Source organism: Rhinolophus hipposideros (assembly GCF_964194185.1).
Source record: "Rhinolophus hipposideros genome assembly, chromosome: 16".
Lineage (NCBI taxonomy): Eukaryota > Metazoa > Chordata > Mammalia > Chiroptera > Rhinolophidae > Rhinolophus > Rhinolophus hipposideros.
The window spans coordinates 39842651-39859015 of NC_138062.1; the positions used below are offsets into that span (position 1 = coordinate 39842651).

General features: G+C 48.0%; 2 protein-coding genes across 2 annotated transcripts in view; one reads left to right on the plus strand and one right to left on the minus strand.

Moving 5' to 3' along the window:
• The window catches only part of COL5A3 (collagen type V alpha 3 chain), a 74379-nt gene that overhangs the window by 21259 nt on the left and 36755 nt on the right, over positions 1 to 16365 (plus strand). The gene's annotated exons all lie outside the window — the stretch shown is intronic.
• RDH8 (retinol dehydrogenase 8) lies at positions 9820 to 15233 on the minus strand (the record flags this gene model as incomplete). The annotated part of the gene is made up of 6 exons (XM_081075966.1): positions 9820 to 10041; positions 10148 to 10331; positions 10561 to 10654; positions 11836 to 12015; positions 12625 to 12786; positions 15131 to 15233. The coding sequence occupies 6 exons, from the start codon at positions 15231 to 15233 to the stop codon at positions 9820 to 9822; spliced, it is 945 nt and encodes a 314-aa protein (XP_080932092.1).

Consider the following 16365-nt stretch of genomic DNA (forward strand, 5'->3'; position numbering starts at 1 on the left):
CCATAATGGAGCCTTCTGAGAAATGTACGGGTCAGACCCTCTTGCTCTTGATCTTTCTGTACCCAGCATGCACTGTTCAGTTTTCTCCTTCCTTGCAGGAGGAAGGAGATGCTTGGTAAACTGTGACCATTGTCCATTGTCTGTAAATCATGCCAAGCTCTCTGGGCTCCTTTTCCAGAAGGCAAATTATATATTAAACCAGGGATGAAAACACATCCTGTTCGAAGCATTCCTGGAAGAAAGCTTTCTCTGTCCTGGAATAATTCTCACTGGCTGTTTAATGTTCCTATTAAAGATGCTGAGACCGCTTTGCAGTGTCTGCCTCTTAGAAGCAGGAGGGGTTGCAGACAAGTTTGCCTGGTTTTCCTTCTTTGGTGAAGTCAATGCCGCTAGCCTGGGGAGTCTTACCTGTTGGAGGGCCCCAGATCTCCCGAAGCAATGATGATATACATTTATCCAACAAAGATTCATCAGCTGTTTACTAGGAGCACAGACCTATTTAGTTTGCTGGGGACACAGAAGTGACCACAAGACAAATGCCTGCTCCTGTGGAGGGTACATTGACTGAGAACTTACACAGAGTCTAAGGTGCACTTTCTCCTCAAACCTCACAGCCTCCCAATGAATTAGGTTCAACGTGTGCCTACTTTCCAGACCATCTTTGTCGAGCGTTGGAAAACCTAGTGTGTTAGAAACAAAGAGGGCACTTGGAATCTACTCATGTATTCCTCAGGCATTTATTAAGTACCTACTATGTGCCAGATGCTGTTCTACATGTTCTGTATAGACTCACAGAAGTCTCACAGCCACGCTGAAGTAAGAATTAGCACCCACTGTACAGATGAGGAAACTGAGGCTCTAGGAGGGTAAGCCACTTGCCCCATGTCCGGCAGGTGAGCTGTGAGGATAGGCAGTGCTTTAAAATCTACAGTAAACAATCTCTTATGAAGTAAAGAATCAACAGAATCAAATTAAGGCCTGGATTGGCAAGTAGGTGAGACCTAATTTAGATGGTTCTAGAACACTGGCGTTCATTTGGGGTGGCATGTTCCACTACTGTCCCAGGCTCTCAGGGAATCTCCACCGGTTCTGTTCGGCTCTCCTTAGGTGGGAGTGAGTCCTTCCCTTCAAACATCCCCACACAGAGTGTCCATGTGCCTCCCACACGCCGTCCTGTGTGCTCCCAGGTGTCTAGGACAGGGGTTTGTCCAAAGTCAAGGAACAGTAGGTGCTCTATCCTCAGTCCCTCCCACCTTTCTCTTTGAGGCAGTGAGTGAAGTGCTCTGTCCCAAATTTTCTCGCTGGGACTGAAGTACAGGGAGGCTAAATGACTTTCCCAGGGTCACAGCAGTTAAGTGATGGAGCTGAGCTCCTGAACCTGGGCTTAACAGGAAATGGGAGGAGGGTAGGTGGTGAAGAGAGCCGCTGAGGGCCCCCCTCCAGCCGTTAATGGTCAAGTCTAGCCACGAGAGGGCGCCAGCGAGCCTCCGGCAGACGCCGAGTAGCGCTCAGCTTCCCGCAGGAATGCTGGTGGCGGAGAGCGTTGGCCTCGTGCCCCGAGCATCTGCTGCTGCTCAGATTCCGCCTCCCTGGAACCCCGGGTTTGCAGTCAGGAGACCAGGACGGGAGGAGCGACCTTACTTGGAGGTGTGGCCTCTGTTTTCTCCTCCAGGGCTTCCAGCTGAAGCTTCCCTGTAAAGGCCAGGCTGGACTTTGGAGGCAAGGAATAATACCCATATCAACATCACATCGAATGACTGTCATTTCTGAAACAGCTACTAAGTTCTGGTACTCAGTAGGGACTTTCTCACCAGAAACGTGTCCATTTTACAGATGAGGAAACTGAGGCTCAGAGACATGCTGTTTCTTGCTCAGGTAGGAGGTGACAGGAGCTTCTTAGCTTGCAGAGAGAGTGCAGCCGGCAAGTGCCCAGGTTGGTCACTTCCAGTCTCAGCTCAGGTTCCTCCGGTCATTTCTTGGTTCCCAAGGGCTTCTGATCACTCCACTTGTTCTCCCCAAGGCTTCAGGAACTGGCCTTGCTTCCTGATCCCTAAGGGCATTGCATCCCTCACTTCGTGGTCCAAGGAGGTCTTGGCAGGCCGTGAGAATTTTCAGGAGAAGCTTGTTACTAAACTGGGAGGAAGAATAATTCAGCAATCACGGTCAGGGTTGATTACTGGGTCTGATAGCACTGGAGAATTACAATGTTATCCCCAACACAGCCTGGTCTAGGAGAACTATATTTGAATAAGCAGCTGTGAGGGCCCAGCCTCCTCACTCAACCAGCCTGGGGAGTCAAAGAAGACTTCCTGAGGGAGGAAGCGGTATTGAGGGTGAGGCCCAAGAGTCTTGGGGAAGTAAGAGTGATCACGTGAAGGGTTAGGGATGGGAGAGAAGATGGTTTTGTTTCTGGGGAGGTAGGAACAGCCTGTGGAAAGACCTGGAAGAGAGATGGAACATGGTGGTTTGAGGAGCAGAAAAAGATGTTTAAATCTTCTTATTAGGCCAAGGAGAGTCTCATTCATATACCCACCCATTCATTAATTTATCAGATTTTTGGATGCTTACCCTGTGCCACATGCTGTTGTTAGGTGCTGGTGACACAGCTGAGCAAAAAGACAACAGTCTCCTCCCCATGAAATTGATGTTCTGTGGGTGGAGATGGGCAAGAAACAAACTGGAGTGTATAACTGTAGTATATGGCAGTGATGAGAAATAAGGCCGGTTAAAGGGATAGAATGATAGGGTGTTATTGTGTGGTGATCAGGGAGGGCCTCTCTGAGAAGCTGACATTTGACCTTCTAAAGGAGGTGAAGGAGGGAGTCTTGTGGATAGCTGGGAAAAGCATTCTAGGCAGAGGGAACAGCCAGTGCAAAGGCCCTGAGGTGGAAGTGTACAGGGCATGTTTAAGACACAGCGAGGAGGTGAGTATTCCTAGAATGAAGTGGGTGAAAGGGAGAGAGTGGGAGATAATTTGAGACAAATATTCAGGGATGAGATCATGTAGAAGGCCTCATAGTTGTGGATTTGAATCTAAGTAAGAGGGGAAACCGTTGGAGAATTTTGAAGAAGAATGACATTATATTTCTGTTTTAATAGAATCATTTTGGGAATATCTTTTGTTATTATGACTGGAAATCCAAAAGTACCCACTCCAAATGAATAATGCTGTAACATAAAAATAAAGACATATACTACCACAGAAAAGTAAAACAAAAAAAAAATGGAACTGAAAAAAAGTGTCATACTTCATACTACAGATTTCCTATTCTCCATAATATGTAAAGAGTTTCTAGGAATTAATAATAGAAATGTAAACAATCCAAAAGAAAAATGTTGAACTAAAGATGTCAGAATGTCCACAATAAATGAAACACAAAAGGTTCCTTAACATATGAAAAGACATTTGGCCTCACTTGTAATAAGAGAAATAAGTTAAATATCAGACAAATTTCTTTCCTCTTTACATTGGCAAAAATTTAGAAGTTGATAATGCACAGTGTGATGAGTCTGTGGGGAAGTGAACATGCTAACATGTGGTCATCGGTCCTCCCCCAATTTGATGATATTCATAAAAATTACAAATGCAGTTTCTTTGGCCAAGTAATCCCATGACAAAAAACACTTACACATGTATGAAATGATGTATGCACACAAGGTTATTCATTGCAGCCATTTATATAATAGCAAAAAAATTGGAAAGAGACCCAAAATTCATCAGTACAGGACGTCCATCTACACAATGGAATATATTGTAGCTTTGCATAAGAATGAGGACGCCTGCTGGGGTGGATATGGAAAAATCTTCCAAGACATAGTATTCAGGGAAAGAAGTAAAACTCTACTTACATGTACAGTATGCTGCTTTTTGCGAAAAAGTAAATAAAGAAGTATATATTCAGTTTTTCCCACTAACATACTCTAAATTTATTTTTTAAATTGTCGTAAAATATAGACAACATAAAACTTCCCATTTTAACCGTTCTTGAGTGTTCCATTCAGTGGTAGTAAGTACATTCACACTGTTGTGCCACCATCAGCACCATCATCTCCAGAACTTTCTCATCTTCCCTAACTGAACTTCTGTCCCTATTAAACACTCACTCCCTACCTGCCTCCCCCAGCCCTGGGCACCCATCATTCTTCTCTTTGTCTCTAGGATATGACTTTTCTCATATAACTGGAATCACACAGTATTTGTCCTTAGGTGACTGGCTTATCTCACTGAGCATCATGTCCTCAGGGTTCATTCATGCTGGAGCAGGTGTCAGAACATCCTTCCTTGTTAAGGCTGAAAGTATTACTTTGCATGTGTGTGTATACCACAGTTTGTCCATTCATCAGCTTTTTCTTTCTTTCTTGTATAATCAGAAAGAAAATCTGGATAGATAACTCAAGCAAGTTATAGCAGGCAGGGGTGGGGGTCAGGAGTTGGGCAGTTGAGAGTAGGATAATTGTTTTAAAAATATACTTTAATTATTAAAAAAGACATTTTATCTATTCCAAAGATGTTTTTTAAGGATCCTCTGGGCTGTTATGTGAAGAATGGATTGTTAGGGGCAAATGCAGAAAGTGGGAGGGGAGGAGGCTGGTACAATACTCCAGGTGAGAAATACTCCTGGTGCAGTATCCTGGTGGCAGGACTGCGGTGGGGAACAGAAGTTGTTGTGAAGTGGCTGGTTCTGAATATATCTTGCAGGTCAAGTGAACAAGATCTCCTGATAGATTGGCTGTGGGGTGTGACAGAGAGGGACTAGAGATGATACCAAGATTTTAGGCGTGAGCAACTAGAAGAACGACTTACCTATTTTTAAAAAAATTTTTATTGGGCAATATTGGGGAACAGTGTGTTTCTCCAGGGCCCATCAGCTCCAAGTCGTTGTCCTTCAACCTAGTTGTGAAGGGCGCAGCTTAGCTCCAAGTCCAGTTGCCGTTTTCAATCTTTAGTTGCAGGGGGCTCAGCCCACCATCCCATGCGGGAATTGAACCAGCAACCTTGTTGGTGAGAGTGCGCGCTGTAACCGACTGAGCCATCTGGCCGCCCCATGGGCAGCTCAGTGGCAGCTCGTTGTCTTCAGTCTTGTTGTGGAGGGCGCAGCTCACTGGCCCACGTGGGAATCGAACCCGGCAACCCTGTTGTTCAGAGCTCGCGCTCTAACCCACTGAGCCATCCGGCCGCCCCAAGAACAACTTTGCTAAGATGAGTAAAACAGGGGGCCGGGTATGTGCGTAGAAATCAAGAACCAAAGGTTAGCAGATCCTTTTGGATAAAAAAGGGGTCAAGTACCAAACCTGACAAGCTCAGGGGAGGCCAGCATGGCAGGCCCTACAAACTCAGAGACTGAAAGTAACCCTTAGGATGGTCTGAACATAAAAATTCCTAACTAAAAGAGGGTCATGACAGGTAGTCACATCCTAGGCTTGTAGCTTCCTTGACAAAGGTCCATCTTTATCTTAAGTGAGCCTGTCTATTGTCTTTGCATCTGAGATAACATACCTTTTAATTGTGAGAGTAATCTTTTCTGGACCTCTCAGGGCACAACCTACCACACCAGAGCACCAAGACCACAGAACCCCTCATTGTTATCTCATTCCTCCCCAAACAGTCTCCAAGTTCTGTAAATGTTAATTTTTAACTATCCATTGCCCACCAATGTAGAAGTATGTGTCTCTCCGTTTTACTTTTTATCCAATTCCAGTGATTTCCCCACTTTGCTTTCTCCCACTCCCTTAATCTATCACTAATGGATTTTATGTAACCCTCCTTATGTCACTTCCTTCTAATGTATAAAATAAGCTGCAAAACTGCCATTCTCTGGAGCATTTTCTCAATCCATTGAGATTTTGCTTGCCAGCAATTGTCATCAGTTTGGCTCAAATAAATGCCTAAAAATTCTTTACAGGTTTGGAGGTTTCTTATGTCAACATCTTTAACACCTTTTGAACTTCCGTCAATCTCTGTTGGTCTCCGTGGTAAAAAAATAAAATAGCAATAGCATCCAGCTAGATTCAATAACAGCCGCCCTCCCCCTTTCCCCCTCCCCCGCACTGCATTAATTTTATAGTTGCCATCTGGATTGGTGATGATTCTTCCTTAAATGCATCAGAAACTGACTCAGGGTGATTTAAGCTGCAAAGGAATTTGTCGGCTGGACCCTGGGGGCTCATGCAATCACCAGCCTTGGAAGATGAAAAGGAACCAAATGGGAGTCCAGGGCAGCAGCTAAGGCCACAGCGTAAATCATCCCCCCTGAAATCAGGCAGCAGCTGTAGCTATTGCTGCCAACCCTGGCAATGCAACTGTCCTGTCTCTTCTGTCACCTCCCCTTGCTGAGCCCGCCTTCTCCGGGTGGCTGATTCTCAATTCTAAATCCTGTGCATCTGATGGGTGGAACTGGGGTCACATGATCACCCTTTAGCTGCAAGGGAAGCTGGGAGAGAGGATCCGGGGCTGTGTTTGCACTGGGAGTCTGTGAGTATGGGGTTTGGAATACTGTATGCCCCTGCTAATAAATATCAAGTGTGGCTTCACTTACGGTGACTGTGATGGCTTTTCCTTCTTGGCAAGGAGAAAAATTTATCTTTTAAAATAATTTAGTTAAAGGAGTTTTTTTTAAAAAGCAAGGGAATTTGTGGCATAGAATTCAGGACAGCTGGAGCCCTTTGGCATAAGGCAGGCAGTCCATATCGATGATGTTCTCCTGGTGGAGCCGGGTGGTGGTCTAGTGAGTGCCGTTTGCTTCTCTGCTATCTAACGCACATATATGCCGTCAGTCAGGTCCTGGATGGAAAGAGCACACTCAAAGTGGGTAAACTGGGGAATGATGAAGACAGAGACAGTTGTGAAAGGAAGGGCCGGGGGTAGGGAGTCCTACGGAGGACACTATGGTGCCATCCTGCTGGCAACTGTGGGGGTTCCGTCTCCATCTTTAGTCAAAAGGGCAAGTGGAAAGAGTGGTTCTCAGAAACTGGAGCTGGGCCTTAGATAGGGAGATTCTGCGAATCCACAGAGACTTCAAATAGAGGGCGCTTGGAGGATAAATACTCTGGTCTTTCTCCTCCCACCCTTTGTTCTCCACCAATAGTGCCTCCCATTGGCAGAACCCAACACAACCAGAAGCCAAAGGTGGAGGAAACTTGTTGATATAATCCTTGGGTGAGCCTCCTAGGCAATCCAGAGACCTTGTGCACACGTGCACTTCATATATTCTAAAAAATTAATTTAATTTTAAAATTGAGATATAATTCACATACCACAAAATTTACCATTTTAAAGTGCACAATTGAGTTTTGGTACATTCACAAGTTTGTGCAACCCTCACCCTGATCTAATTTCATATTCTTTTGCAGACATTCCAACATTGCTTCAAAAATCCAATATGGGGAGGGGAAGGGAGGAGTTGATTTGACAAAACATACTAAGTAGCCCCCATTTTATCTCAAAGAGACCTCTTCCTACTGCCCTGGACTCAGTTTCCCTTGTCCTAGGTCACCAGAGACCCCAGAAGATCAGCATAGACTGAGTTGGGCTCGATTCCTATCCCTTCCCTCTGCTCCTGACAACCGTGGTTTCTCTATTTATGAACAGGAGTGGGGGTGGGGGTGCGGCGGGTTCTGAGTGTCCACCTCCTGAGGCTGCAGAGCAAACATTAATAAAACAACTTTGCCTGGAGCCTGACATTCCAAGGAGGCAGCTGAACCTGAACCACAACAAAAACTCCAAGTGAAGCGGAACTGTGGAGGGGAGTTTCCCTGTTGTTTCAGCACTGTGTTGTCAACCCTGCTTTACAGAAGATGAGACCAGGGGAGGCACCTGCCCAGAATCACCCAGTGAACAGAAGGCAAAGCCACCCTTTACACCGAGTCCATGTAGGGACGGAGCCAGGAGTGCGGTTTCCAGGCTCTCACCCTCATGTTGAAAGGTGCTGGCTCAGGTAGTAAATGGCCATCAGCTGTGGCTAGTTGGCCGTCAGCTGTAACCAGTGAGCCATTGGCCACTAGTATAACTGCCGTGGCTACGCTAGCAGAAAATGGGGGCTAGCAAGGGCGGATTGTGGATTGTGGATTCCAGAGAGGCGGATGCTGCCAGCGAGAATATAATGGTATGACTCCCCTATCTATGGCCCCATGCGTGTTCCTTTTTGGCCTCACCATGTCCTGCGTTCTAATGCGGGGAGCGGGACCAGAGACTCCGCCTGACACCCTGCATGACAGTCCATTAGCTTCTGAATTCTCCAGAGGAGGGCCAAGAAACTTGGGGCCACTGTCTTGGGGGCTCAGGTGGGACCCCTATTACTTTTTAAATAATTTTATTTGGGGTAAAAATATACATAACATGAATTTACCACCTTAACCATTTTAAGTATATAGTTCGTTAAGGTTAAGTATATTCACACTGTTGTGAAATTGTCACCACCATGTATCTCCAGAACTCTTCATCTTGCAAAATGGAAATTCTGTCTCCGTTAAAGACTAACTCCCCATTCCTCCCTCCCACAGTCCCTGTAACCCGCCATTTTACTTTTTGTCTCTATGAATTTGCCTGCTTTAGGGAACTCATATAAATAGAATCACACAGTATTTATCTGTGTCTGGTTTATTCACTGAGCATGATGTCCTCAGCGTTCATCCATGCTGTAGCAGGTGTCAGAACTTTCTTTCTTTTTCTTTTTTTAAACTTTTGTTTAAGTGTGTTTTTCCAGGACCCATCAGCTCCAAGTCAAGTAGTTGGTTCAATCTAGTTGTGGAGGGCACAGCCCACAGTGCCCTATGTGGGGATCGAACCGGCAACCTTGTTGTTAGGGGCACCACGCTCTAACCAACTCAGCTAACCAGCTGCCCCAGAACTTCCTTTCATTTTAAGTCTGAATAACAATTCATTGTATGGAAGGGCCACATTTTGCCTATCTAGTCATTTATTGATGAACACTTGAGTTGCGTCTACCTCTTGGCTATGAACATGGGTGTGCAAATTAATCTCTCCGAGACCCTACTTTCAATTCTTTTGGATAATAACCAGAAATGGGATTGCTGGGTCATATCACAATTCTGTTTCATTTTTCGAAGAACCACTATACTGTTGTCCATAGAGGCAAAAGCATTTTGCATTCCCACTAACAAGGCACATGGGTTCCAATTTCTCTACATCCTTGCCAACACTTCTTGTTTTTCTTCCTTTTTTTTTTGGTAGTAGTGTTCTCATGCGTATGAGGTGGACCCTACTACTTTTTAATTTCTTATTTAGACAAGAGAAATTGAGCTTCAGTAAATAGTTAATATAGCAACTGTTAGTGGTTACACATCTATATTTTATGAAAAACATATGTGTGTATTGCTGGTATGTGCACCAAAACATTCAACTAATGGAGTGAGTGTGTGACCAGAAAAGTCCAGAGACCCCTAGTCAACCCAGCTCTATGCTTGTGCGGGAGGGGGATGGAGGTGTTTGCATCATACCTGTATTCCCAGGCCCAAGATAATGAAGTCCTGAGGTTGAATCAGACAATCTGTCTCACCCTCCAATGTCCATGGACAATGCACCTTCCTCCAGGAAGTCTCCCTTGCTTTCCCAGACACAGCACCAGCAACTTGCTCTGGATCCTCCACCCAGGGTCCTAGGTTCCCTCTCTCTGCCCCAGCCTGACCTGGGAGGAGTCTATGCCTGGAGGCTAAGCATCAGCTCAGGCACAGAGTAGTTCAGGCAGAGTTTGCTGAATGAATGAATGGGTGGATGAATGAATGAATAGTCTGTAGGGCCTCTGAGATGGGTGTGGACTGAAGAGGTCTGGCTGTCCAGGGGTGGAGAGGATTGGGCAAGGCTCACCGGGGCTGTACCCTGGTACAGGTACGGAGGCAGCCACAGGCCAGACAACGGAGGACAAGGTTGAGGAGGCGTGGCCAGCGGAAGAGCAGGCGGTGGGCGGTTCTCACGTACAGGCTGCCAGAGGGGTTAGCGGCTTTGAGCGCAGTCAGCAGACAGTAGCGGGAGTTGGTCTGTTGTCGTAGGGGAGGTCTGGCTGAGCTGATGACCTTGACAATAACCTGTGGGGTGGAGTCCTGAGCTCTGGGACCCAGGGATGGGAGTTCTGCTGGGAGGGCTCCCCTACATACCTGAGCCATGTCTTGGGGTTCTGGGCCCCCCACTCACCTGGGCCACATCCTGTGGGCTCTGTCCCACAGAGCGAAAGAGCTCCCTGGAAGCTGGAAGGTAGAGATCCCGGAAGTAGTGCAGGGTGTCAGGGTCAGTGCCTGGGAACTCGGCCGTGGAAACCTGTTCCAGGAGCTTTCCTTCAAAGTCAGTGGCCACTGGGCCGGGTTCCACCAGGGAGATGCTGGGAACAGGGACAAGGTAGGGGGTCTGGTGTCCCCAACCAGTCACAGCCCCATTTTGCCCATTACTATCCCTCTTTCCTTTTCACCCCCCATTTGTCTCATTTTATTTCATCGCTTCCTATTCTCTCATCCCCTCCATGCCCCCCATTTCCTTGTCTGCCCCATCACTGCCTCCATTCCCCCCTCTCTGTCTCCATTTCCCCCTCACTGCCCAAGTGCCTGCCTCACAAGATGTTGAACTGGAGCAGCTGGACGGCCAGACTCTCGAAGAACCCTTCCAGGGCAAACTTGGAGGCAGCATAGACGTCATTGAACACGACACCTAAGAGGATGGGAGGAAGGCATAGCTTGGGGGTCTGAGTGATGGGCCTGGGAGTCCGGACGGATGGGGTTTTTGGGAGGCTGAGCAAAGGAAGGGGGTTTGAAGATCGGAATGGGGGGACATACAGGGTCAACGGGATGGGTGTGTGGTATTGTGTGATGGGAGCAGAGAGGGTCAGGATGAGGTTCTCTGGGGTGCCAGGTGCCACCTCTTCCCAGCAGTGCTCCATCTGCTCCCAGCCCAGGAAACCCCTGTTTTCCCCTATCCTCTAAACCCCTGGGCCACGCGGGCAAGGGATCCCCAGGGTCCTAAAGGCAAGTCTGTTTATCTGGGTCTGTATCAGTCCTGCTGAGCAGTGACTGTGGCCCCCAAGGTCAGGGGAGCAGCTGGATAAGGGGCCAAAGGATGGGCTGAGTAAACGCAGCTTCTCCATGGCAGGAAAATTAATAGGGTGGATTCCTTAGGGGAGTGCTGGGAAGGGGGGCAGATCTGAGGAAATGCTCATGGGGAGGAAGGGAGTCTAGAGGGGTTCAAGAAGGAGAGACCCGGTGGCCGCTTAGCTCAGTTGGTTACAGCGTGGTGCTAATAACACCAACGTAGCTGGTAGCTGATTCAATACCCATATGGGCTACTGTGAGCTGCGCCCTCCTTAAAAAGAAGAAGAAGAAGGAGGAGGAGGAGGAGGAGGAGGAGGAGGAGGAGGAGGAGGAGGAGGAGGAGGAGAAGGAGAGACCCAGGAGCATGGATGGCAAGCTGGTGGTTTCTATAGTAGACCAATAGCAGACATCACTAGTCAATCACTGCTCTCTTTTCTGTGGAACCTCAGAGTCACAAATCCAGACATCTCTGGGGTCTGGCAGGGGTGTTTGTCAAGGAGGAGTCTCAGGAGGGGTTCTGGTGGTTCCTTTGGGTCTTGGGGGATGGTTGGGAGAGATTTTTGTAGGTGTCCAGAAGTGGGGTTGATACTGTAGATGGCCATTGGCAGCACCTATACCACCACTGCCCACACCTGCACCATGGCAGACATAGTTAACCTATCCCAGAACTTTCCCTTCTGAGCTTCAGAATCCTTCTCAATACATGCTCATTTGGAATATGAGCTAGAACCTACTTGCCATCCTTCCAGCCTGGGGAGGGTCAGACACTGGGAGGATTCCCAGGTGTGTATCCCCAGGACTTACCCTGCAGCCCCATGACACTGCTGACCACCACAATGTGGCCCTGCTGCCTTCTCTTCATTCCAGGAAGCACAGCTTTGACCAGACGGACAGCTCCAAAAAAGTTGGTATCAAAGACGTTCTGCATGGTAGCTAGGTTGAGCCCCTCCAGGGGCCCCACCAGGCCCACTCCAGCATTATTCACTAAGAGGGAGAGGCTGAGGGTTACTCTGAAGTCTCCCCAACCCTTCTAGTGTCACTCCTTCAGGGATACTCCCTGAATCACCTCACCCACCCACCCCCCGACCCACTCCAAATCCAGGGCCAGTCCAGGATATCTTGGGTGGATAAATGTGGAGTCGTGATGACCCTCACATATAATTCAGCATTTGTTATAGAGGATCCTGATCTCTGGATGGGGGGAAGAGCTGCTGGGAACAGCCTCCCCTGTAATGCATGAGCAATTCAGCTCTGACCCCAAATTGCACCAGAACTGCCACATCCACCCTCCTTAGAAGGCCATTAATGGACCATGAGTTGCCTTTTCATCATGCTCCCTTTCCCAAATGACTCATCAAAGTAATTCTCCCAACCACATATTGTTTCCTCCATATGTGAGAAGTTCTCCTCAGTAAAATGCACCTGACCCCAGGTCTTAGTTTATTTCTTATATCCCTAATGAACTGTCTAAGGTCAGAGGATACTGGTGAAGCAAGAGAGCTGATACCCAGACATGGGAGGACCTTGTTGTAATGAGGATCTGTACTTAGGCCAGAGATGGGCTGAGTGACTCCAGGGGCTGCTCAGTCTCACCCAGCACATCCACTTCTCCTCCCTGGATACAGCTGAGACATTGGGCCACTGACTCATCGCTGCACACGTCCATCTGGGCCACAGTGAGAGTCTGACCCAGAGCTTCTCCAGCAGCTGCCTCCAGTGTCCCCTTCTTTCCCAGGTCTCTCATGGTGGCAACCACTGGGGACAGAGAGCTGGGTTGGGGCAGGCACTAGCTCCTTTCCCCTATGTGTGGACTTGCATGTTTCTATGATCTCGTATGAGCAGTCACAGAGGGAGAGAGACCCACAGGTTTACATTCACTACACATCTACAAATGCACACTCGTGTACATCTTTACGTGTTTATTCACCCATCCATCCATCCAACACATTTATTGAGCATCTACTACATACCACGTCCTATTCTAGATGCTGAGGCTATTACATGAAGTAAAATAAAGTCCCTGCCTTCATGGAATTCATAGTCCAGTAGGCTAGACAATAAAATAAATATGGAACAGATTTCCTTGAGAAAAGAAATGCATATATACCTAGGGTCAATGTATGTGCCTATATGCACATGCAAGTACGAATAGACACATTTACAACATCAACATAAGTTCCAATTTATTGAACACCTACTATGTGCCAGGCACTATGCTAAAACACTGTTATAAGCACTATCACTAATCCTCACAAAAACCCTATGATTAGGTGACTGACTTATTTTCCAAAGATGGCCACAACATCTTTCATCACATATACTCTTCCAGAACTCTTCTCTCCCGTCAAGGCATGAAATCTCATTCCCTTCTCCTTGAATTTTGTGACTGCCTGGGAACTAACAGAATATGGTGAAAGTGACGTTGTGTAGCTTCTGAGATGAGGCCAGAAAAGGTGCTGTAGTTTCTGCCTTGTTTGTTGGCACACTCACTCTTGAAGCCTTCAGTCACTGTCAGCAGCCCAGCTGTCCTGAGGCCACCATACTGGGAGGAAGTTCAAGATAGCCCAGATAGAGAAACCATAAAGAGATTACTAGAAGGGAGAGAGATGTCTGCCCATGCTCTGACATGTTCCAGCCTCCTTTGTTCTAGTTGTAGCCTTTGACCCTGAGTCAGGACCATCCAGCTTAGCCCTTCCAAATTCATGACCTTTGTAAACTGTGAGAGGTAAATGATTATAGTTGTTTTACACCATAATTTTTAGGGGTTATTTAGCAATAGTAACCACAACAGATAGGTAAAGTTATCCTCATTATACAGACGAACAGACTAAGGCTCAGCAAGTTGATGTTCCCTGTTTGTCCCACCCCTAGTGTTAGAACTGAGATTTGAACCTGGGTTTGTCAGAGTGCTGAGCTCACATACCTGTACACATGTCTGTAAACCCCCCACGTGTGTATCCACAATCACATATGCACACTGCTAGGGGGCATTTGCATATTGTCTGTGGGTCTGTGTGACTCATGGGTGCTGCCCAGATGAATGGGGCCACATGCATCTACACACAGTATAGTGACAAGTGCGGGACCAGGGGCTAGGCTGCTTGGGTTCAAATCCAGGCTCTGCCACACTTTCCAGCTGGGTGACCTTGGGCAAGAGCCTTTGGCAATCTGTGCCTCAGTTTCCTTTTTTTCTAAGATGGGGAAAATGATAGCAGCCAAACCATAGAGGTTTTGTGGAGATTGAATATCTTATTAGATGCAAAACACAGCAGGGTACATTGTAAGCACTCGACAAACATCATACTTTAGCAGTTTTATATACTCATCTGCCTGCCATGGGACACACACGGCACAATGACTTCCCTGCATACTGGCACTCAGACTGTCATATTCAAAGCTGTGCGTGTCTTTAAGACAAGGCAGAGGGCTGGGAAAAGCAGCTCTGCCAACTGGGACAATGCCCTCACCCCTGCAGCCTCCTCTGAAGTAGCAGCCCTTTGCCCACTTGGACTCCAGCCTGCTCTGAGTCAGAGGTCTCTGTGGGTGGGGTGCAGATTGGGGCAATTGACTCCAGAATTGCAGGAGGCTAAGTCCCTCGCCTAGAGGCCCCCCTTAAACTGTCAAGGTCAAATTCACTTAAGAGGTTTATCTTGGAGCAGTAATCTGGGAAGGGGTGGGGGAGCAGGTCCTAAGGGAATACCTAAGTGAAACCCCCTTGACCAGCCTTTCTAAAACTATCACCCACCCCCACCCCTTACCATGTTCCCCCTTGCTTTGTTTTGCTTCTTAGCACTAGATATATTATAACATTTTTAAATCTGTTTATTGTTTGTCCCTCCCCTCCCTCACTACACCATTAATCGGGCCAGAGATTTTGGTCTATTTTGTTCACAGCAGTAATTCCAGCACCTTGAACAGTGCCTGGTACCCAGTAAATGCTCAAGAAATATTCATTAGGTGAGGAGATGATTCAAGAGGAGAGGTGGGGAGGGGGTCTCCTCCCCAAGCAGCTGGAAGGGAAGGGCTAGTGGAATGAGGGTGGGGGTCCTGGAGGCCATTCCTAGCCCTGCCCCTCCCAGCCCTGCCCTGGCCCCCTTACCCTGGTAGCGCTGCCTGGAGTCATGAGCCAGCTGCACTGCCAGCTCCAGGCCAATTCCTGACGAGCAGCCTGAGATCAGCACAGTCCGGGGACAGTCGGCCATGCTGATCCTTCCCTCACCTGTGACCTCTGCTGGCCAGCACCTACCCCCCCCCATCTTCCTAAACACCCTCCCACTGACCCCCTGCAGGGTGAAGGGATCCCATGAGCTCCTGATTCGGAACTGACCTTGGACAGGCAGCTGGGGAGAATTCCTTAACCTCAATATACCCCTTTCCTTTTATCTGTCAAAAATTTCTTCTCACTGCTACACTTCCGACTGGGGACTTTTTATTATGATTGTACATTATTCAGGGCTGGGGGCAGTTTTAGGGAGCGTGAGGAATCAGCAGGGGCATTCTCTTGCTGTCTCTATTCTGAGCAAAGAATCTCCGATTAGAGGGAGAGATGGTGACAGAGAGCATGGTCCCAGAAGGGTCCTTTCAAATGTGCACAGAAACGTCAGAAGATGGGGTTAGATATCGTAGGAACGTCCTAGCAAGGCAGGGCACAAACCCTGTGAGAGTCTTTTAGCTGCATACGTCTTCGCCTCAGATGTCTCTGGGGAGGGAGGAGGAGCAGCTTGAGGAGATTCCCTCTGCTCCCCCTCCCTGGGGGCCCCCTTCTCCTCAGGCCAGATGGGGCCCCACCCCCTCCTCTCCAGGGACACAGAGACTCTTTGTCTGAGAAGCCAGAGGCTGGGAGGGAGGCACTGCTGGCTTCTCCCTCTTCCCCAGGGGGGTAGTTCAGGGCCCAGGATGCACCCCTTGGGTTCCTCCCTGTGGAAGCTTTCTCAGATCCTGCACGTCTTTACTTGTTCAATTGCCCAGACAGCTCCACCTGACCCCCCAGGGCCTCTTCACACTGGGGGGTCCCAGTGGGGTGAGAGAGGCTCTGTCTCACCCCAGGAATGGCAGGGATCCACCCATCCCTGTAGCAGTGCCCCGCTTTGGGGTAGGGCCAGACTCTCCCATTTAATGGGGGCGTGTGTAAGGAATTGGGATTGGGGCTGGGGCATCCATTTGGAGAACTGAGTTGGGAAAGGAGGGCAAGGGATGGAGGTGGGACTTTTTATTTAAAGATTAAGAGTTTAGGGGAAATCAAGAAAGGCATTTGGGAATCTGTGGTGAGGGTTTGGGGAGGGGGCCAGGATATTTGATTCTGGAATTTGGGTGGAGAGATGAAAGTTTAGGGCA